General features: G+C 37.7%; 1 protein-coding gene across 3 annotated transcripts in view; it reads left to right on the top strand.

The window, feature by feature from the left end:
* Positions 1 to 21,752, top strand: part of KIF13B (kinesin family member 13B) — a 199,270-nt gene that overhangs the window by 61,830 nt on the left and 115,688 nt on the right. For 2 of the 3 annotated variants that reach the window (XM_042983549.1, XM_042983547.1), the window contains exons 3-8: positions 7,213 to 7,225; positions 11,750 to 11,810; positions 13,250 to 13,342; positions 14,881 to 15,061; positions 18,551 to 18,638; positions 21,617 to 21,751. In XM_042983549.1, coding sequence (XP_042839483.1) covers positions 7,213 to 7,225; positions 11,750 to 11,810; positions 13,250 to 13,342; positions 14,881 to 15,061; positions 18,551 to 18,638; positions 21,617 to 21,751 — 571 coding nt within the window. The remainder of the gene's footprint in view (positions 1 to 7,212; positions 7,226 to 11,749; positions 11,811 to 13,249; positions 13,343 to 14,880; positions 15,062 to 18,550; positions 18,639 to 21,616; position 21,752) is intronic. The other variant, XM_042983548.1, reaches the window with a different exon arrangement.

The following is a 21,752-nucleotide window of genomic DNA, read 5'->3' as shown; positions in this document are numbered from 1 at the left end:
CCGAATAACAAAGAGCCTTGTGTTGGATACTGATAAATTCAGAGAGATATACTCTGTCCTGTAGAAGCCTATGGTCTAGCTGAAGAGATTACCCAGGTATTAAAAAGTTTATATCATGCAGCCAAATGATAGGTAATATGACCAAATGATAGGTAGTAAGTAAACGTAGAGATAGTTTTGACTTGTAGGAATTATGGGAGGAAAACTCACTTTTGGGGTTCTTGTGGAAGGATTCTTTTTTTTTTAAGTTTATTTATTTATTTTGAGAGAGAACAAGAGCAGGGGAGGGACAGAGAGAGAGACGGAGAGAGAGAATCCAAAGCAGCCTCTGCATTGTCAGCATGGAGACCAATGCAGTGCTCGATGCAGTGCTCAAACTCATGAAACATGAGATCCTGACCTCTGAGCCCAAATCAAGAGTTGGACGCTTAACTGACTGAGCCACCCAGGCGCCCCTATGGAAGGATTCTTAAGGGAGCTAGAGTTTGAGCTTTACTCACGGGGTAGGGCTTGAATAAACATAGTTGTTAGAGGGAGTGGCATTGTCTGAGTGTAAGTGTGTGGAATACAGGAAGTATGCTAGCTTGCTGGAGTGGAGGAATCTTATAGAGCTGTGATGTGGGAGATGATGCTCGACTAGTAACTTGGGTTACCTCTACATACCAGGCATCTGCAAATATCAGTGCTAGAAGTAACCAGAAATAGAACTTGTTGAATGCTTGATGTTCATGTTCTTATTATAAGTAAAAAGAGCTATACAAGTGATCTGGTTTATAACTTCTCATTTCTTCTGCAACATCGTTACCAGCTGCTTCTCTCTTCTCTCGTTAGATAGTTCCATTAATGGGGAACTGGCTCTGTAACACAGTGCTAATTATCCTTCTTTCTTTTCTTTTTTCTTTTCTCTTCTCTCCTCGCCTCGCCTCTTCTTTCCTTTCCTTTCCTTTTCTTTTTCTTTCTTTGAGAGAGAGAACATGAGCAGGGAAGAGGGGCAGAGGGAGAGAGAGAATCTTAAGCAGACTCTATGCCTAGCACAGAGCCCAACGTGGAGCTCAACATGGGACTCAACACAGGGCTCGATCTCATGACTGTAAGATCATGACCTGAGCTGAAATCAAGATGTTGGATGCTTAACTGACTGAGCCACTCAGGACCTCCCCTACTCCTGCCTTTTTAAAGTAGACTTCATGCCCAGTGCAAAGCCCAGCATGGGGCTCGAACTCATGACCCTGAGATCAAGACCTGAGTTGAGATCAAGAGTTGGATGCTTTACTGACTGAGCCACCCAGGTGCCCCAACACAGTGCTTATTATTCTTGTATTAGAGATCCCTCTTCTTTTTGCTTTCTCCAGTGGATCACCAAATTCAGCCTCTAAACTGACCTAGAACAAGTCTGTTTCTCCTCTTGGGGACAAGTATGTGAACCCTCTCAAATCAGAAGGTGGTGTCATGTCTTCCTTTAATCTTCCCTGCCCTGTGCCAGGCTACATATTTCCAGTCCTTTGATCTATTCTTTCAGTGGTAGCATTTTCAAACCCTTCTACATCCTGAGTGCTGTTCTCCAAAATATTCTAGTTTATCAATGATGCTTTTAAAATTTTTCTTCAAAAGTGGAGTACTCCAAATGTCAATAAAACAATAAATAGGGCTTTTAGTGATGTTTATACTTATTAAAGTTGGCTAGAGAAGCAAAGATTGACTCATGAGTCTGGTCAGTGTCAAGATTTTTAGTCAGATCAGCTTTATTCCTTAAGTGGAAAGCACATTGGGGGAGGGGTGACCAAGAAAAAATAATGATCATCACACAGATTGTTGTTTGGTTGCTGGTACTGCCAGCTAAGTCCAGAAAAGCAACAATATCATTACGTAGCATGGCTGTGTTAGAATAAGCTCTTTGTGATGTATACATCCGTTATGGAGTAAGTTGGAGAGAGATCCCGTTAAAATTGAGATTTCAAATATTTCTAATTGTGAAGGTTTCAGAAACTTAAATCTTTAAAAGAGGTGTTGATATTTGGATATAATGTTTAATTTTGGTAGGTGGACAGCAGTAATTGATTTGTAACTTGTCATTTTTTTAAAAATAAAGTCTTCTAATGTTTATTTTTGAGAGAGAGAGAGTGCAAGCAGGGGAGGGACAGATAACAGAATCTGAAGCAGGCTCCAGGTTCTGAGCTGTCAGCACAGATCCCAACGTGGGGCTCGAACTCACAACCCATGAGATCATGACCTGAGCTGAAATCAGACGCTTAGCCAACTGAGCCACCCAGCTGCCCCTGTAACTTGTAATTCTACTGATATTGCTTTGTATTTTACACATAGAGGGTACTATGTGGGTTATTTTAGTCCCAAATTGATTTTTTTTGTTATGGTAAAAAATATCAATAAAAATTTCCAAAGATCACTAACATATAAAATCGTCATTAAATTTCTTCTTCATATTGGGGCATTCTAAAAATTAGGAGTGTAATTAGACATAATTTTATGGTATGGATTTATTATTTAAATGAGACATAAGCTGCACCCCTAAACCAGGTCAGTAAAAAGAAGGAGATGAGTAGCTTATCCACAGATAACTGTTCTGTCCAAACTATGCAACTAAATCATTTGTTTCCCAAGTTGACTTCTTCCTGAAAAGCACATCCATCCATGTTCATCCACCTGAGCTGTTAACATCTCCAGTAACTAGACAGTCACCATTTGGGAAACAGTAATTGTTGCAGGCAAGATTCATCAATGGATCCTCAAATTCATGGGTGAAAGTATGATGAGAAATGGTATTTACATAGTCTCAAAGTCTCCCCTTAAAAGAAAAATGTTCGAAGGGAAAACTAGTAACATTACTAGTAATGTTAGTGGAGAAACCTAGTAGATACAACCATAAGCAAGTGATCACAGAGTTACTGTCATCAGTTATAAGATGTGGATGGACATCATCATGTGCCTTCTGGTATGAGGCACTGAGAAGGGCACAAGATTTTTTTGTGTGTTGTGCTTGCCAAAATGCTTAACCTGAATTTAGTTCTGAGGAAGCATTAGAGAAACCCAGATTGAAGGATGTTCTACAAAATAACTGGCTGGTCCTCTTCAAGTGTCAAGGTCATGAGAGACAGACTCTCCCAGATGGGAGGAGACAGACAATTGCATCTCAGGTGTGATCCTGGACCAGAGAAAGGACATCAGTGGGACACAATTGGCAAAATGTTTATATAAGGTTGGCTGTAGACTACTTAATATGTTTTGTGTTGATGGTTAATTTCCTGGTTCGATCATTATGACTATGGTTATGTAAGATGTCAACATTTGGGGAAGTTGGGTGAAGCATACACAGGAATTCTTTGTACTATTTTTGGAATGTTTTGTGATTCTGAAGGTATTTAAAGTGAAGTTAAGCAATAACAACAAAAAGTAATTCAGCTCAGCTGAGAGAACTGACTTTCAGGTTTTTATTTTGTGACATCTCTCTTGATTGGTCAGGGACTGATTTTCTTTGCTTCCTAAATGCCCACTGTGAGCTGGACACTGGACACTGTGAGGTTTCTAAATGAGGGATTTGGGGAGAAGTTAGCCATTACTATATTGGATTGCGACTATACTTTTTGAAAGGTTTTGTTTAATTCATTAATTTACTTATTTATCTTTGTACAGAGCTGTAATTACATCTTTGGGTTTCCAATGGCTCTGTAGGTTATTTGAGCTTTGCTGCTGTAGTCACCAGAATCCCTAGCTGGAAACTTAGCTCTGTAATTAATTTGCTGGTTTGTTTCTGTTTTTATTATTAGGTTCTGAATTCAGGTTAGTCTCATGGATTCTTATGTGATGGGTCATATATTACTGAATTTTATATTTGTCGATTGTCTCTTAGGAAGAGCTGAGTTTTGTATAAAATATTTAAACTTGAAATATCATGCTAAATATCATATTTTTACCTCAGAAAAGACTGTCTGGAGTTTTATAAGTATAATGAATAAGTAAACTGACACTGGCATAAGCACCAGGTGGTAATCTTTTATTGGGTAATAATTAGAATGGAGGAAATTAATACATTGGGAAATGTTTCTGTTAGCAAGAACTGTTGTTAATGTATGACTCATAGATTTTTAAGTCTAGAAGAAACTTGATGAGGCTGTTTTGATCAGTGTGGAAGAGGGGAAGAGCCTGGACTGGGGAGTCAGAAGACCTAGTTTTACATCCCAGACCCATCACTGCTCTTTATTGTCTAAGTCAGGTCATTTTACTTTTCTGAGCCTTGAGTTTCTCATCTGTAAAACTGGAAAAATTATAGTATCTTGCAAAATTATTGTGAGAATTACATGAAGTAGCATGCAATGTCCCTGGCCTGATGTGGGTGTTTCATATATGCCGGCTCTGTTCTTACTTCCAGCTAGCTTTATAAGTAACCCATCTGCAATGGATGAGAATCTGCTTTGCTTTTAAAGACCTATGCAGAGATGCATATATGCAATGGAACATTACATAGTCATAAAAAAGGATGAGATCGTGCCATATTTCACCACATGGATGGACCTAGATAAGTCAGACTGAAAAAGACAAAATACCATATGACTTCACTCATGTGGAATCTAAAAAAATAAATTAATAAACAAACAAAAAGCAGAATCAGAGCTGTAAATATAGAGAACAAAGTGATGGTTGCCAGAAGGCATGCAGTGGATGGATGGACAAAATGGGTGAAGGGGAGTAAGAGGTATAGGCTTCTTGCTACGGAATGAATAGGTCATGGGGATGAAAGGTACAGCATAGGGAGTGTAATCAATGGTATTGTAATAAGGTTGTATAGTGACAGATGGTGGCCCTGCTTGGGGTGAGTACAGCATAATGTATAAACTTGTGGAATCATTATGTTGTATGCCGGAAACAAATATAACATTGTTTGTCAACTATACTAAAAAACAACAATAGTAACAAAACCCCGAAAAACAGTAAAACCGCAAAGATGACAGCATGTGTCAGTGATCTCTACCAGTATTTCATAGGGTCTTTTTGTTGGGAAGTTTTTCCATATCTCTTATTCCAGAGAAATTACTTTCTTTTGTATGTCAGCCATAATTGGCTGTCACCCCAGGATCCATTAGACAAGTGTCACTCTTTGGTAGACTTTCCTTGGTATTTTCTTTCTTTTTTTTTTTTAAATTATTTTAATGTTTTTATTTATTTTTGAGACAGAGAGAGACAGAGCATGAGCAGGGGAGGGGCAGAGAGAGAGGGAGACACAGAATGTGAAGCAGGCTCCAGGCTCTGAGCTGTCAGCACAGAGCCCTACGCGGGGCTCGAACTCACAGACTGTGAGATCATGACCTGAGCCGAAGTCGGACACCCAACCAAATGAGCCACCCAGGCGCCCCTTTCCTTGGTATTTTAATGTTCTTATCTGAAATCATTTGATGTAAGTAAGTATTAAAATTTTTTTAGAAGAAATTTTTTTTATGAGACAAAGGGATAAGAAGTTGTATAGACAATTAGAAGGAAGCATTTCTGTGTTCAGTTTCCTTTATAGTCTTAGGCTTGAGTTGTCATTTTGATCCTTGGAGAGAAACCAGTTATTCCTAAAATGCCAGTTACTGTTTTTGTCTCACTCCAGTTTCAAAAGTCCTTTCCTTTATTCTTAAACTTTCTGATTTTGACATTGTACTGTGGTGGTGAAAGTGAATATCATTGTTTTTAAGAATTACACACTGAAATGTTTAGCACTAATGGGCATGTCTGCAGCTTACTCTTGGATGATTAAGAGATGGGCGGTGGGGGGGAATGATAGAGTAGCTGTGGCAGTGTTAACTGGTGAAGTTGTTTTGGGGGAAGGGAGTTCCTTGTGCTTTTCTTGCAACTTTTCTCTAAGTTTAAAACTATCTTGGAGGATCTGGGTGACTCGGTCAGTTAAACATCTGACTCTTGATTTCAGCTCAGGTCATGACCTCATGGTTTGTGAGATTGAGCCCCACATTGGCTCTGTGCTGGCAGCACAGAGCCTGCTTGGGATTCTGTCTCTCTCTCTCTGCCCCTCCCCTGCTTGCTCTCTCTCTCTCTGTCTCTGTCTCTGTCTCTGTCTCTGTCTCCCTCCCTCAAATAAATAAACTTAAAAAAAATTTTTAAAAACAATCTCAAAATTATATTGGGTTGAGTTGTATGCCTGTACCCTGAGGAGGTGTCAGTGTGTGGCAGTTTTGGGGTGAGGGGAGCTAGAAGCACCTGGGTAAGCATAGAATAAGTGAGTAATTCAGTAAGTAGTAATTTACTGGGAAAAAAATTAGTTGTTCCTTAAATTAAACCTTTTTTCCTTAGCCAGAACAGAATTCAGGTTTTTTAAAAAAAAATTTTAATGTTTATTTTTGAGAGGGAGAGAGAGAGAGAGACAGAACAAGAGCAGGGGAGGGGCAGAGAGAGAGGGAGACACAGAATCCAAAGCAGGTTCTAGGCTCTGAGCCATCAGCACAGAGCCCAACGTGGGGCTCAAACTTAAGAACCATGAGATCGTGACCTGGGCCGAAGTCAGATGCTTAACCGACTGAGCCACCCAGGCGCCCCAGAATTCAGTTTTTTAATAGAAGGACCTATATAAAGAGTGAGCTACTGCTGTATCAAAGCAGAGAAAACTACTTGGGAGTGAAATCAGATGGTAAAAAGTAATGAAGGTTTAAATTATATTTTTTACAAGACCCATACAAGGATAAGCAGAATGGATAAAGCAGAAATATTAGGACTTTAAAAACTATCCAGTGCTCAGATGATGCTTCTTCTTCCTGAGAGGTACAAATTAGTTTTCTATAAATAAGGACTCTTAGGGGTGCCTGGGTGGCTCAGCTGGTTGAGTGTCCAACTTCGGCTCAGGTCATGGTCTTGCGGTTAGTGGGTTTGAGCCCTGCATCAGGCTTGCTGGTGTCAGTGGGGAGCCCTCTTGGGGTCTCTGTCTCCCTCTCTCTCTGCCCTTCCCCTGCTCGTGCTCTCTCTCAAAAATAAATAAACATTAAAAAAAATTAAGGACTCTACCCTACTAGTTAATAGATATTAATTTAGCCTTTATTTTAAATTGCTGTTTGATTTCAAAGTTAATATTTAGTAGTAGTAATAAAAATTTACATGATATTTATTATCATTTTACCCTTCAAAAATTGTCTTCTAACCAAGAAAAAAAAATTTTTTTAACTTTCTTCCTCTTCTTTCATGTCCACAATGACATCCCTTTTGGAAACTCAGAAGCCAGCCAAAGGTAAGATACTTGATTTATTATAAATGCTTGTGAAGATCTTATGTGTGTATTTATAAGTACTGGTAATTTTCTTCTCAAAAATTTTTTCTGTCACTTTTGTAAAAGTAATGCAAGCTGTCAGCCTGTTCATAAATCCAAAATCATTTATTGGCATAGGAGGAACTGGAGGTTTATGGAAAAGCTGTATTTGTACTTTGACCAATTCTGGCCAGTTTCCTGGCAGCTATAACACAGATTCCTTTTGTGCTCTACTGTTCACCATGGATTGGCTCGAAACTGGTCGTTCCAGACTGTGGTCAGAACTGTGCTCGGCAGACTCATCCATGTTGCTCCTGAGACAGCTGGGGACACATTCTCAGGCCAACAGAAAGCAGTCCTGGCCCACAGCTTTGTCAGGCAAATGTGCTTTCATCTTAGATTTGAGCCCAGATTCTAAAGAAACTTCTGTGGAGCGCATCAGTATCTCCTAAGGAATTCATAGGTGTGCCAAAGTGGGCACAAGGACTATATTTTTGAATTGACCATACTCTGCCATTACTTGGAACTTGTCAGGAAATTCAGATTTTTATCTAAGTTCTTAGAATTTTGTTTTTGTTTTAAGAGTCTGTGGTTGAATTGTAATTCCAATCTCTATTATTGTTGCTAAAATATGTATAGGAATGGCTCTTTGGGACTGAATAATTTTTTAATAGTATAATGTGGCACTGGATTTCTTTATATTTATAAAATTCACTTTACTAGTTTGATCTCTTCTGTGTACAGGTATTGGATTATTTTTTGTTTTCTTATTTTTTTTGATGGAGCCAGAGACTGGAGATTGCAGTAAAGATGTGAGGAAGCATTACATGACCATTTAAAAACTATTCATGTTTTATTTAATTCAGTTTTGTCTTCATGTTTAGAGACAACATTTTGTTGACATAAAAAGTATAGAAGGACCAACATCACATTACTAACATAGTGGTTACTTCTAGGGAGAGGCATGCTTGGTGAATGGGAGACCTTTAATTTTTACTTTATGTTTCTGTGTTATTTGACTTTGTGTAGTGAATGTGTGCTTCTTTACTGTTATTTGAAAATAAAGTTTTATTTTATTTTAAGGGAACAATATTTAGAAAGAAAAGGGCTTGTCCTTTAGGACATCCTTGGCTGAAGATTCTTATAATAATTGGAAGATTCCTATATAACAAAATTGCTTAAACTTAGAGACCATTCAGCATTGTGAGTAAATAAAAACTAAGTGTTCATTAGTTCCCAACTTTGTACCAGGCTGTGGCACTTTCACATAATTTGAGGAATACAGCTAATCCAACCTAATGATGGAGAGCCTAGTGATAAGCAGACCCCAGCTGAAAGGCTGGTTTCCAATCCCAGCTCCCTCACCTGCCAGCTACCAGATTCTTAATTTCTTTATACCTCAGTGTCCTGTGAACAGGGCCTAGCACCTGTATTGACTAGTGGTTTCTGTAATGGTAGCATTTCTACTGCAATTGAGAATTAGAAATGCAATTGTTAAAGAAATCCCTAAATTAAAAAAAGAAAGAAAAGGGGCGCCTGGGTGGCTCAGTCGGTTGAGCGTCCGACTTCGGCTCAGGTCACGATCTCGCGGTCCGTGGGTTCGTGCCCCGCGTCGGGCTCTGGGCTGATGGCTCGGAGCCTGGAGCCTGCTTCTGATTCTGTGTTTCCCTCTCTCTCTGCCCCTCCCCCGTTCATGCTGTGTCTCTCTCTGTCTGAAAAATAAATAAACGTTAAAAAAAGAAAGAAAAGGAAAAAAAAACCCAAACCCATAATGACTGAGAGAGGAGTGCCATTCTGAGCCTGCTCTCTGGTAAGTGCATGCATATGGGGATGGCACCTTTGAAGTGAGAGCTAAGCTTACAGAACAAGAAGCAGGATAGTTTCTACTTATCCTGATTAAGAACAGAATTAAATAAAATAAGAGATGAGAGTTGAAAGCTAGAACAGAAGAAACCTAATTTGAATTTCACATTTTATTCATCCTCACCATGCTGTAATGATTGTCACTATGGCTGACAAATGCAGTTTGAAAAGGACCCAAAATGCAGTTTGCCCCAACCCCAGTCCTTTGGGACCACCTTCCATATTCCTTTTTCTTTTCTTGCTCTCTCTGTTGGAGTATTGCTAACACAGCGAGCCACCACTCTTGACAGATACAGGTCTAGCTTTGGAAAAATGTTGAGGGTCAGTAATGTACAACATAGTGCTTCAGCCGGTGAATGGCTTCTGGGCTCCAGGGCGCCTACCTCTTCCTGGGTCTTGCTAGTCATTGGGCTTCTCCTTGCCTTCTTGGCCTAGCATTCCCATCACTGCTCCCTCCCAGGGAACAAACACCTCCCTGTCTGCTGTTTTGCAGAAAGATAGGGGTGTTCTGATCATTCTCTGCTTTAAAGGTCTTTTTAACCAGTCATCCTGGCGGCTGCCCCCAGGGTGCTCTCATGCCCATTTACTTGTTCTCTTGGTGCTCTCCCAGAACTGCTCTTACCTTTGCAACCATCTTCTTCTGCAGTGTTTTGGCCCCGTTCTGCCCTACCCTGTCCCCCATCAGTCTCATTATAGCTATTTTTCAGAGAATCTCCATTTCTATCCAGACAGAAGCAAGCAGTCTAGCTTTCAAAAACTTGCTCTCCTTTCCCCTCTTCTTTCCCCTTTTGGCCCTTTCCCTTCTTTCGCTCCATCATTTTGAGTTAATTTCAAGTGGGAGGGGGATATAGGCATGCATACTTAATTTACGGTTTTAATCTAATTTCCTTTCTTTAAAAAATTTTTTTTTAACTTTTGGAACTTCGATCCAGGTAGTCTTGTGAGTTTACACAGATGCACTCTCCTGGAGGGACAGATAAAATATTTTAAAATACTGAAATCATGTCATCATACTCAAAAACAACATAATGTGGGGCGCCTGGGTGGCTCAGTCGGTTTGACATCTGACTCTTCATTTCAGCTCAGGTTGTGATCCCAGGGTTGTGGGACTGAGCCCCTCATTGGGCTCTGCACTGATCTTGGAGACTGCTTAAGAGTGTCTCTCTCTCTCTCTCTCCCCCCCCATCCCTCTCTCCCTCTCCCTCCCTCCCTTTCCCCTCTCCCCTTCCCCGTCCCCGCTTCTGCTCTCTCTCAAAAAAAAAAATTGCTTCAAAAACAACATAATGTAACTTTAGGGACTAGCAGCAAGCTGGGGCTAATGCAGTGTTTACTGGACCTTGGGATCAGACACAGGTTCTCAGAAGTGATTAGAGGTTCACCTCTTATTAGATTAGATTAGAGGGGGCCCTGATGTATGGGTGGATGAGGACTGGAGAACTCATCATATGAAAACTGATTTGAGTGAGGCTCCAACATGAATGAAGTCTTAAGAAAAAGATTTTGGCCACCAACATTGAGCTGTCTGTGGAAATTAGAGGGCGTGGAGACATTGGACTTTGGAAAGACCAAAATCTGGGCTTCAGTATCTGGGAGTGGCCGTGTGACTAGTCATGTAAAGGTGGCCAGAGGGAGAGGAAAAAAACAAGCAACCACGTAAACCATAAAACACAAACTCCCTATTCAGATGCACTTGCAAACTGACATATAAAGGCCCAAGAGGAAAACTGTTATCAGGAAGTGAGGCAGCCAACTCCCAAAATTGGAGAGTTTGAACTACAGGCTGAAATGATTTTAAAAACAATTACACTTAAAATCCTTAGAGACTTAATTATAAAACATGAAATCAAAAAAAGAAAAACCAATGAAAAAAAGTTAAAGATTGCTAAATAAATAAATAAATAAGCAAGCAAGCAAGCATATTTTGGAAAGTCGTAAATGTAAAAGATCCAAACAGAGCTGGTCTGTGATATCTCACCAGGTGGCATTAACCACTAACCATTTTCCAGTGTGTATTCTTACTAAGCTTTTCATCTGTATAGATTTTGGAACAAACATGGGACTGTGGTCCAGACTTTATAACTTTCACATTAATACATGAACATTTTCTTATCAGTGTTCTGCAACTAAAAGCTATGCAGTATTGTACGTGGGTGTGTTATAATTTTTCGATTCTGCTGTCTTGTAACATTTTCAGCATGCTGTAGTAACCATCTTTACATCTTAATTCTTTTAAAATACCTGTATTTTCTCTGAGAAAACTAAAACTGTAGAGAATGTATAAAAGCATAAAGAGGACAGAGATCACTAATCTTATGCAGAAATAAATTTTATATGTGTAACTAGGTGTGTGTACATGTATATGTGTATATAATAACCACCATAAATATTGTTTTGTAACCTCCCCCTTTTCACTTAACATTGTGAAGTGTTTTCCATGTGAAATAAAGGTCTATATCATTTATAGAGTATTTGTTGTAAAACTGTACCATAAATAATTTAACTAACCTCCATTGTGAAGACGGTAAGTTATTTTTATTTCACTACTGTGAACAATGTTATCAATGTTACAACATTGTTATAGCATTATAAGTATATTAAGGGTTTATTCTTAGTACATACTATACTGTTTTTATTTTTCAACAGGTGTTTGCATATGATCATTGTTTCTGGTCCATGGATGAATCAGTCAGAGAAAAATATGCAGGTAAGTACAGCATCCTATTAACTACTTACAATATAGAAAAGGTGTTTTTATGTTTTTTCCATAAAGTATGACAGCATTATTTTTTGTATAACTTTAAAAACTATATAGAGAACTTCCTCCCGTCTTTGCTGTTTTTATATTAATCAGGAAATAGATTAACAAGGTGCTGTTCTTGGTATAAGACAATGAAGGTAGATTAATAGGGTACATGGTTGAAGTTATCACACGCATTCCCAGGCCTTACATGGGACCTGGAGTACACTAACCATTTAGATTCTCTTCGATGTCCGTGATGAGTCTAGTGAGGCAGCTTGATATAAGGAAAGATGAGCCAAGGAGAAAAGGAAACCCTTAGTTTAGTCCAGGCTCTGCTCCTACCTGCCTCTGTGACTAGTAAGTCACTTATGTTTCATTGTTTCATTTCTCTCTTTAATGGATTCTCTAAATTTGCTTGGAATTCTGTTATTTTCTTACTCTACTCAACGATGACTGTCTTAAGTTTAGAACTTGTCTACAAGTTTAGGACTACAGCGACAGCCTTCTAATTTCTTTTATTCCCAACTGCTTTTATGACACCTGTTTCTAAGCAGTATCTTTTAAATATTGTCATATTGTATTGGCTTTTGTCATGAGACAGAGTAGTATTACAGCTGGTTCAAAAACTTAAGGTTAGTATAGCTGGCCTGACAGATTACTTACAGATTGCTTCTGTATTGGAAATAAGAGGATGATATGCTAATCTGGGAAATTAACTAGGAAGTGGGGCATATTGGAATGCTATTTTTAGCATTCTAACAAACATACTTTCTATGTAAGTATATATATAAGTATATAACAAACTGGATGCATAACAGCATCCAGGTCTTTCATATTTCATATTATATTCAAGACTCAAAGAGAGGCTGAATGATTTTGTTTGATTATTGACATACTTAATTTAGCCTGTGGAAGAGAATTTGAACCTATTATTTTTGTCCATGATTGAAAGCTAGAAGAAATTTTCAAGATCTTCTCTCTTCTAGCTGGTATGTATTGTAGGTCCTATAATTAAAAATTATCATTGAAGAAAAGGAGAGGAGATTGATATATATAATTGTTTAATTCAGGTTTACTGAGGTTCCAAATATAAACTTTGGATATTTTTAATCATCGTTTACAAAATTAGCAGTTCATTAGCTTTTTGCATTGCAGAGGATTTTTGGCCAGTGTTTATTTATTCAAGTTCATATTATCCAGGAACTTTTTACTCATTTCCTATCCTGGGCTAACTAGAAATACTTGAAAGACATAAGCCTTTGGACACCTTCATCAAGTCCTAAAATCTTGTTTGGAGATCTACAACTTGAAAAAGTGCATTTTTGAGGGAGTTGTTTTTAGTTTTTAAAAAGTTGTTCATATGTAGTTAAAATATCTTTTCTTATTCTTTTTCTCTCTTTCAGGTCAAGATGATGTTTTCAAGTGCCTTGGGGAGAATATTCTTCAGAATGCGTTTGATGGTTACAATGCATGTATCTTTGCCTATGGACAGACTGGTAATGTTAAATAATATATACTTTTTTAAGCTTTAAAGACCGTAACAGAGAAAGTAACAAAGAGAATACATATTGTTAGCATCTTATCAGTTACAATTGATAAGGAACATTTTGAATTCTGTACTTCTGTGGTTAACAGGAAAGAAAATCTATATAAAGTGAAGGAGTCACTCTTATAAGGGTATGTTGCATAGGTTGTCCAATTGAAAACTAGTCTTTGTGGAAGAATGGTTCTGGGAGCGCCTGGGTGGCTCAGTCATTTGAGCGCCCGACTCTTGATTTCGGCTCAGGTCATGATCTTATGTGAGATCAAGCTCCATGTTGGGCTCTACACTAACAGCATGGAACTGGCTTGGGATTCTTTCTCTCCCTCTCTCTCTGCCCCTCCCCCACTTTCTCTCTCTCTCAAAATAAATAAATAAACATTAAAAAAATTAGAATGGTTGTGATATTTTTAAGAGCCAGTATATGATGTGGTTAAAAGAGCACAGATTCTGAGCCAGGGTAGCCCAGCTCCAGCCCAGCTCTTATGAAACTTCACCTCAGTTTTCTTATCTGTAAAATGTTGGTAAGTGTAAGCCTTCCTTATAGGGTTGTCACAATTAGTTAACATCAAAAACTTACAGAAAAAGCCTGGTACTTAAGAAGTGGTGTATTGGTTTGAGATATTATGACAATGATAAATGTCAAGTGATAAAAGCAGCAATTTGTAGAATTAAAAATATGTTTATAAAAGCATTGCTACTAAAGAAGGAAAAAGAGTTATACTTAAGTTAGGACTATACATGATTTAATGTTTTCCTTTCTATTTTCCTGTGTTTTCTAAATTTTCTTTAATGAATATGTATTTTTGGTACAATGGAGAAAATAATTTTATAGTAGAGAAAGAAGATTACTCTGGTTTTTACACTGTTGCCAAAGGGTAGTAAGTTAATTTGCTCTGGGGCCTATAGGGATAATGTGTATTTTTTGTGCTATGATTAGTGGTTGGGAACAGTCACAGTAGTATTCATCATATGGATCTTCCCAGTTAATTTTAGAAAACTAGTTAGACCTCACTTTTTTTCAGTTGTTTTAGGTAATTTTTTTAAAGTATGAAGATGGTTAAATTATGTTTTTATTTTCTTCCTAAAAGGTGCTTATTTTATTTATTTTGAAAGAGAGAAAGCGTGCGTGCGTAGGGCAGTGGGGGCAGAGAGAGAGGGAGAGAGAGAATCCTAAGCAGGCTCCATGCTGTCAGCTTGAAGCCTGAGGCAGGGCTCAGTCCCACGAGCTGTGAGATCACTACCTGAACCGAAATCAAGAGTTGGATGCTCAACCAGCTGAGCCACCCAGGCTCCCCAAAAGTGTTTACTTTAGATTTTACATGTGTAATAGGAAAGCTTCCATATTTGGTTAGTCTCATCATTATACTTGGTATATTTCTTATTTTATTTTGGGCATTTTACTAAGTGCTATAATTTATTATGAGCAATGGAATGGGAGTTATGTATTTAAACTTCTCAGAGACAGTAATAACTATGATTTCCACTTTATAGGATCTGGAAAATCTTATACCATGATGGGCACAGCCGACCAACCTGGATTAATTCCAAGACTTTGCAGTGGACTCTTTGAACGAACTCAGAAAGAGGAAAATGAAGAGCAGAGTTTTAAAGTAGAAGTGTCCTATATGGAAATTTATAATGAAAAAGTTAGAGACCTTCTTGATCCCAAAGGGTAAAGGACTTTGAAACTTTAATGTTATAGCATTAAGGACTAAAACAGACTTCTAAATTGACTTAAGTGAATTTTTTTATATTGAACTCTGGTAGAGTTCTTTGTGCTTTTATCTGTTTATCTAGTTATTGTCCTTGTGACTGTGTTTTCAGTCACATTGAGCAGCTTCCTGCAGTCAATTCTGGCTTTTGAGTTTAGGGCTGAGTTGGGGAGGGAAGTATTGTTGAGCCACATGTACTTGCCTCATACTGCCTTTTTTCACATACATCCAAAGCCACAAACAAAAAATACGCAATGAAAATTAAGTTGCTTAGTATCATGAGGGACTGGTATCCTTAATCAAGTGGAGTTTCTTTCTTTCTTTTCTTTCTTTTATAAAAGGCCAAGAAATTTCAGGTTATTAGCCATTTTTTCTTTGCTTGCTGAGAAGGGCATAATCAGAGATTTGAACCCTGGACTTTAGGATAGTTAATTTTAAAGATCCCCAGAGAAAAAGAATGTTCCATTTTATGGCATAGACTTTGAAAGAGAAGTGGTTTGAAAGTATTAGAAAGCCTTAGAAAATGCTGTTCTCACTCTGCAGTCATAACTGAACCTAATGAGGAAGATAAGTATATGAGGAGATCTGTCCATTGCACAGTTTTCTGAGTCAGATTTTAAGGAAGTGCAACAATGGTGAAAAATAAACAGATAATAACCACAGCCTGTGGTTTATAGATGTAAGAACAGTGTTTATAAGGTCAAAGAGCCACATGAACTGAGGCTTAGAATGTGGAGTTAAAAGGGGATGCATAATTATCCTTGGATGAAGAAGATGATCAAAAAAAGGTGGTCTTAGAAGCAGTGAATCATAGTGATGCTCAGTCGTAAGAAAACGTGTCAATCCCTCACTGGTGTCTGTTTTCTTTGTCAAAGGTAATGATCTTCAGTCCTTTTACAATGACATTCAATTGGCACTTAGTGTTTCTCTGTAAAACTTAACATTTAGGCACGCCTGAGTGGCTCAGTTGGTTAAGTGTGTGACATCGGCTCAGGTCATGATCTCACAGTTCATGAGTTCGAGCCCCGTGTCGGGCTCTGTGCTGACAGCTCAGAGCCTAGAGCCTGCTTTGGATTCTGTGTCTCCCTCTCTCTCTGCCCCTCCCCCAGTCATTCTCTCTCTCTCTCTCTCTCTCTCTCTCTCTCTCTCAAAAATAAATAAACATTAAAGAAAAAAAAACCTTAACATTTATTGAATGATCATTATTACATGCCGAGCACTAGGCAAATTGTAAAGGAAGATCTCACAGTGTGGACAGAATGAGAGTTTTGGAAACAAGTAATTGTAATACAGTGCAGTGATGCTTTTAAATTATGAAGGAGGCTTATATAAAATAGGTGAGGGGAAAGAGGGAATGAGGAGAAGGGAAGAGTCCACGAAGAGAACTGGATGATTTTTGTGCTGAGTAGCAGTTTGTCCACTGAGAAGTTAGGTGAGAACCATTCAGGCATAGGGGACAGCCTATGCTAAAAGAATGGAGGTATGAGACATCACTTGCTTGGAGAGTGACCCCACTGTCCAGGGTGGCTGGAGGACCCTGAGCATGGCTGGAGGGCACTGAGCATGAAAGTCTAAACAGGGAACCAAAGGAGGCCAGAGGTAGGAAGTTTCTAGCTTAAGTACCCACATCTTGCTGAATACTGTGTCCTTGTACTTTTTCTGCATCTTCACCTCAGTGAAGAGCATCACTTTCTTTGAGATCCCAAAGTTCTTCTTGCCAGGAATTCTTAGCTGACTTTGTATTCCACATTGCTTGTGTGCAATAGTTCCAACTTTTATCCACAGTTTGCCTGGAGTCTTTAATAATTTCTTATCTTTGTCTTGTATATAGTTAGTATTTAACAGCACGGGCTTGGGGTTCACATAGCTCTGCATCTGGGTCCCTCTAATTGTTACCTATTAAGCAAATTTAATATGCTTTCTAGGCCTCATTTGTACAGAGGGGATGATAATATTACATAATATTGCAGAGGGCTGTTGTGAAGATTGGCTGGGATGATACACCTGAGGTCTTAGAACAGTTACATAGTAAGTGCTCAGTTAGCTGCTGTTGTCTCCTCCATGAAAGTTTCTTGAGGATTTTTGTAATGTTTCTGAAGAGTTAAAGTGAATAGAATTAAAAACTCTAAAAGTGATCCCTTTTCAGTCAAAGACTGTCTGAGAGAACTTAGTTTTTTAAATCAAGTACTGATTTTATGAATTCAGTATCTACTGTGTGTAATGATATAATTATGTTGTTTTATACTCAGGAGGTAATACAGTACACATTATCTTTAAAAGAAAAGAAAAATTAAAGGAAAAAGTTATAGTATATCTTGAGATCAGAATTAAGTCAAATATTTGTTCTATATTTACTTCATGTACAGTTCTATAGTGGTAAGTGAAATTTTTGGTGGTTGATCCTAGGGTGCTAGAGGATTCCAAATCATTAGAAAATCAGTACATAAAATAAGAATCACTTGTAATCTCACCAGCAACAAATATTCTTTTTTTCATTGTAATGTTTATATTTAAAAAAATTTTTAATGTTTATTTTTGAGAGGTGGGGGAGGGGCAGAGGGGGGCGGGGACACAGAATTCAAAGCAGGCTCCAGGCTGTGTGCTGTGAGCACAGAGCCTGATGAAGAGCTGGAACCCATGAACTGTGAGATCATGACCTGAGCCGAAGTCAGAAGCTTAACTTCCTGAGCCACTCAGGTGCCCCATTGTATTGTTTATATTTTTTAAGGAGCTTTTTTGAGAGAGAATTCATGTTCTATACAATCATCAACAAATATTTTTAATGTTTTTTGGTTGATGTATTAAGAATGCTGTATGTTCTAGGTTTTGGCAGATTCCCCTTACAGGGTTTATTAGTTCTTTAAGTGGTATTTATTTATTTTTTAATCATGAATAAGTATTTAATTATACTGAATCCTTTTCACTACATTTATTGAAATGATTGTGTTTTGTTCCCCATTTAGTCTATCAGTCTAGTGTGATAATGGGCATGAATCAGTGTTAAAACAAACCTAGCAGCCCTGGGATCAGCCTAATGTTACATTTTTAAATCATGATTAAATTCAGTGTATTGGCTTGTTTGTTTTTATTCATGACTGAGATTGGTCTGAGCTTTCTTGCACAGTTAACATTTATTGAGTTCTGTTCTTTGTACCACTTTCTGTGAAATGACAAGTAGATTGTTTGTATTTATTTGACTCTGCATTCTTTGTGGTAGGAAATAGACATCCCACAGTGTACCCTTTTGAGTGATGTGATATTTTACCACATTATGAAGTTTTTCTTACCAGTCAAGATTTTAAATTTTGGTTTAGATTCTTCCTGAATCAAGTTAGTTGGTTCTTTTTACTTGGGATCTTTATTGAATTCAGTGTATATTTTTATGGAGGACGATTGAGTCCTTTTAAAAACATGTTATTGTTTTAAAATTCTTTCTTTTTAATGAGCAGAAGTCGTCAAACATTAAAAGTCAGAGAGCACAGTGTGTTGGGACCCTATGTCGATGGACTTTCTAAACTGGCTGTCACAAGCTACAAGGTAATAACATCCTTTATGTAAACTGCTTACAGTCACTGTAGCAAATTACTTCTTGTTTAAATTGTGATGATGATTTTTCTTGAAATTAAAAAAAATTACAGTAGTATTACTTAAAAGCTACTTTTTACAAAAATCTGTCTTGAAAAGCTATTTATAGCTATTAGGACAGTTTAATTTTGAGAGAAGGTTATACACATTTGCCAAGCATACCTGGTCATCTGTTGTGAGATACATATTTTTTCATATTTTATGAACTCTAAAATTGTGATATTCTTTATGGTTACATCTTAAAATTATAAATGGCAGCATTTTTCTTCCCTAGCAGTACATAAAATAATGAAGTTGCTTATGATTTCATTGATTTAGTGAAATAAAATATATGAATTGGGTAGTTGGAATTCAAAGTCTGTTTCTAATTTGAGAGGATCACGCATTGGTCTTTTATTCTCTTCATTTTCCAACTTCACACTTCTGCTTTGTGTGGATCCATCAGGCTTTGCGCGTTGGGGAAATGGGGGTGGAGTGAGATGCTGTGATGTCATGTACCTCGGATTAAGAGTCACAGAATATTGATCTGGTGATACTTAATCCTATTGCGTGACTCTTGTATGACTTTGGATTCATCTACCTAACTAAAAGCCTCTTTGTCCCAAGTTATAAAATGGAAATTAGTTGTATTGTCTTGAGTATATTATGAGGTAGGCCCATTTGGTTTTTTTTGTTCTTTAATCAGTTCTGTCATTTGGTCAGTGATACTTCATTTAGTAGGTGTTAGTTACTTCATTTGGTTAACATCTATTGAACATCTATCATGTGCCAGACATTGTACTAGGTGCTGAGGATATAAAAAATGAATGAGATGGTCCATCCCCTCAAGATACTTGTAGATGTTATTATAAAAGTATTCTGAAACAACATGACTAAGAGCAACGAGAAATTCTTGTCTAGGATTAGTAGTTTGGAGGAGGGGGATACCTAACTTAAATGAATATGTAGGTGTCTGGGGAGGGTGGAGTCTAGGAAGACTTCCTGGAGGAGATCAAATGAGATAATGCATGTGAAAAGTCTTTGAGAAACCTAGGGCATTAATGTTAGTAAGTATTGTTATTTTAATAATGATTATTTGAGGACTTATTATACAACACTAGAGAGAGATCAAGATGTTTTTGAATGCTTAGAGGAGATTGGAAAGTGACAAGAGACATTTTGCTTGTTTAAAAAATTTAAAGGCTCAGGGCACCTGGGTGGCTCAGCCAGTTGAACTTCTGACTTTGGCTCAGGTCATGATCTCATGGTTCATGAGTTTGAGCCTCACATCAGGCTCGCTACTGTCAGCCTGTCAGTGGAGAGCCCACTTAAGATCCTCTATCCCCTTCTCTTTCTGGCCTTCCCCCGCTTGTGTGCACGTGCTCTCTCTCTGTAGAAAAAAAAGGACTCAATACAGAGTTTATGCATGAGACAACAAATTAGAGGCCAATGAATAAGTGTAGGTTAAATAGGGTGAAGCTTTTACATTAAGTCTCAGGATGGTCAGATTTAATAGATCTAAAACATTTTGAATTTTTCTTTTTGTGTTGAATTTTCCATTTTGGTGCTTACTTAAACTTTTCTTTATAGTTAATGTTTCTACTTTGAGGCTTTTTATTTGTCAGATACAATTTTTCCTTAAACATTATTCTTTTTCATTGCTATGGCAAAATAGAAAATTATGATTTTCAAAGTTTTTTATATATGTGTGTCAGTTAGGATTGTGTTGGCTGCAAGTAACAGGAAAATACAATAGGATTTAAGTTCTTTAGAATGTGAATTGTTATCTATTTTGTTCATTATTTTCAGTATTCAAAATGCACTAGCATCTAATAGGTGACTTCAATATATATTTAAATGAATAAATGAAAGAATGAATGGTGAGAGGGCTGATATAGTGGCTCCAAGATACTGTTAGGGACCTAGATTCCTTCCAGCTCTCCACATGGAGCCAGCTCTGTAGTAATACCCTTATTCTCATAGTTCAAAATCTTAGCTCTTAGAACCAAGATGTGACAGCATGCCTACTCCCTTTAAGGAGAATTCCCAGATGACTTTACATCTCATTCACTAAAACTTAGTCCTGTGGCCAGACTGAGCTGCAAGGGCATCTGGGAAATATAGTCTCTTAGTTCCACGGCAAGGTGCTTAGCTAAAATTTGGGTTCCTTTACTAGAAAGAAAAGGAGATGGGGTAAGAGGAGACAACTAGTCAACTCTTTCATACATACCATCTTTCTTGTTCCTCATTAAAATTCTTGTAAGGTAAATCATATTATAGCTCTGTACTGTTATTTATGAAACTAGAATTCAGTTTGGTTAAGTAACTATTTTTAGAGCTTGTAACATTTAAAAAAATGAAGATCCCATCCCATGATCTTTCAAGTGCATCTTGCTGTCTCCTTTTAGCAGTAATGGCAATGAAGTAGTAAATCTGTGCAGACATTCATTTCTTGATGTCTCAGTTTTCAGAAACAGGTCTGGTATAATACACACTAACATGGGTGATGCAGCACTGCTATGCCTGTGTGAAGGGTTTAGAATCATTTTTGTTTGTTGCTTATTCATATGATCTAATTTAACAGTTGTCTTCTGTTGCTTCTGTCATTAAAGAAACTAAATTTTTTGTTTAGAGTAGATGAGGGGTGGCATCGTATGTTTGTCCATCTTGTGGGTCTCCACCCGTGGCTTCTAAACTTTCCTAATTCTCAAAGCTGCTACTTTATTTGGCATCTACAGAAAATAAATGTGTTTTTTTTTTTTTTTTTTTTAGTTTTCAGAGACAGCATTGGCTATTTTACTCTGTTGGGCTTAATGTTCACTGAAAAACAAAGTGTAGATGTGTAAACTCCAAATGTGGTTGTCTGAGTAGTGATACTTGTAATGCATTTCATAGGATAGCAGAGTTTTATTTGACAATGCAATGTGTATCTATGACTTGTTTCCACTTAGGATATTGAGTCTTTGATGTCTGAGGGTAACAAGTCTCGAACAGTTGCTGCCACGAACATGAATGAGGAGAGCAGTCGATCCCATGCAGTCTTCAAAATCACCCTTACCCATACTTTATATGATGTGAAGTCTGGGG

The sequence above is a fragment of the Panthera tigris genome, chromosome B1, assembly GCF_018350195.1.
Source record: "Panthera tigris isolate Pti1 chromosome B1, P.tigris_Pti1_mat1.1, whole genome shotgun sequence".
Classification (NCBI taxonomy): Eukaryota; Metazoa; Chordata; class Mammalia; order Carnivora; family Felidae; genus Panthera; species Panthera tigris.
Note: the sequence above shows the minus strand (reverse complement) of the source record. Positions and strands in the feature narration are given on the sequence as shown.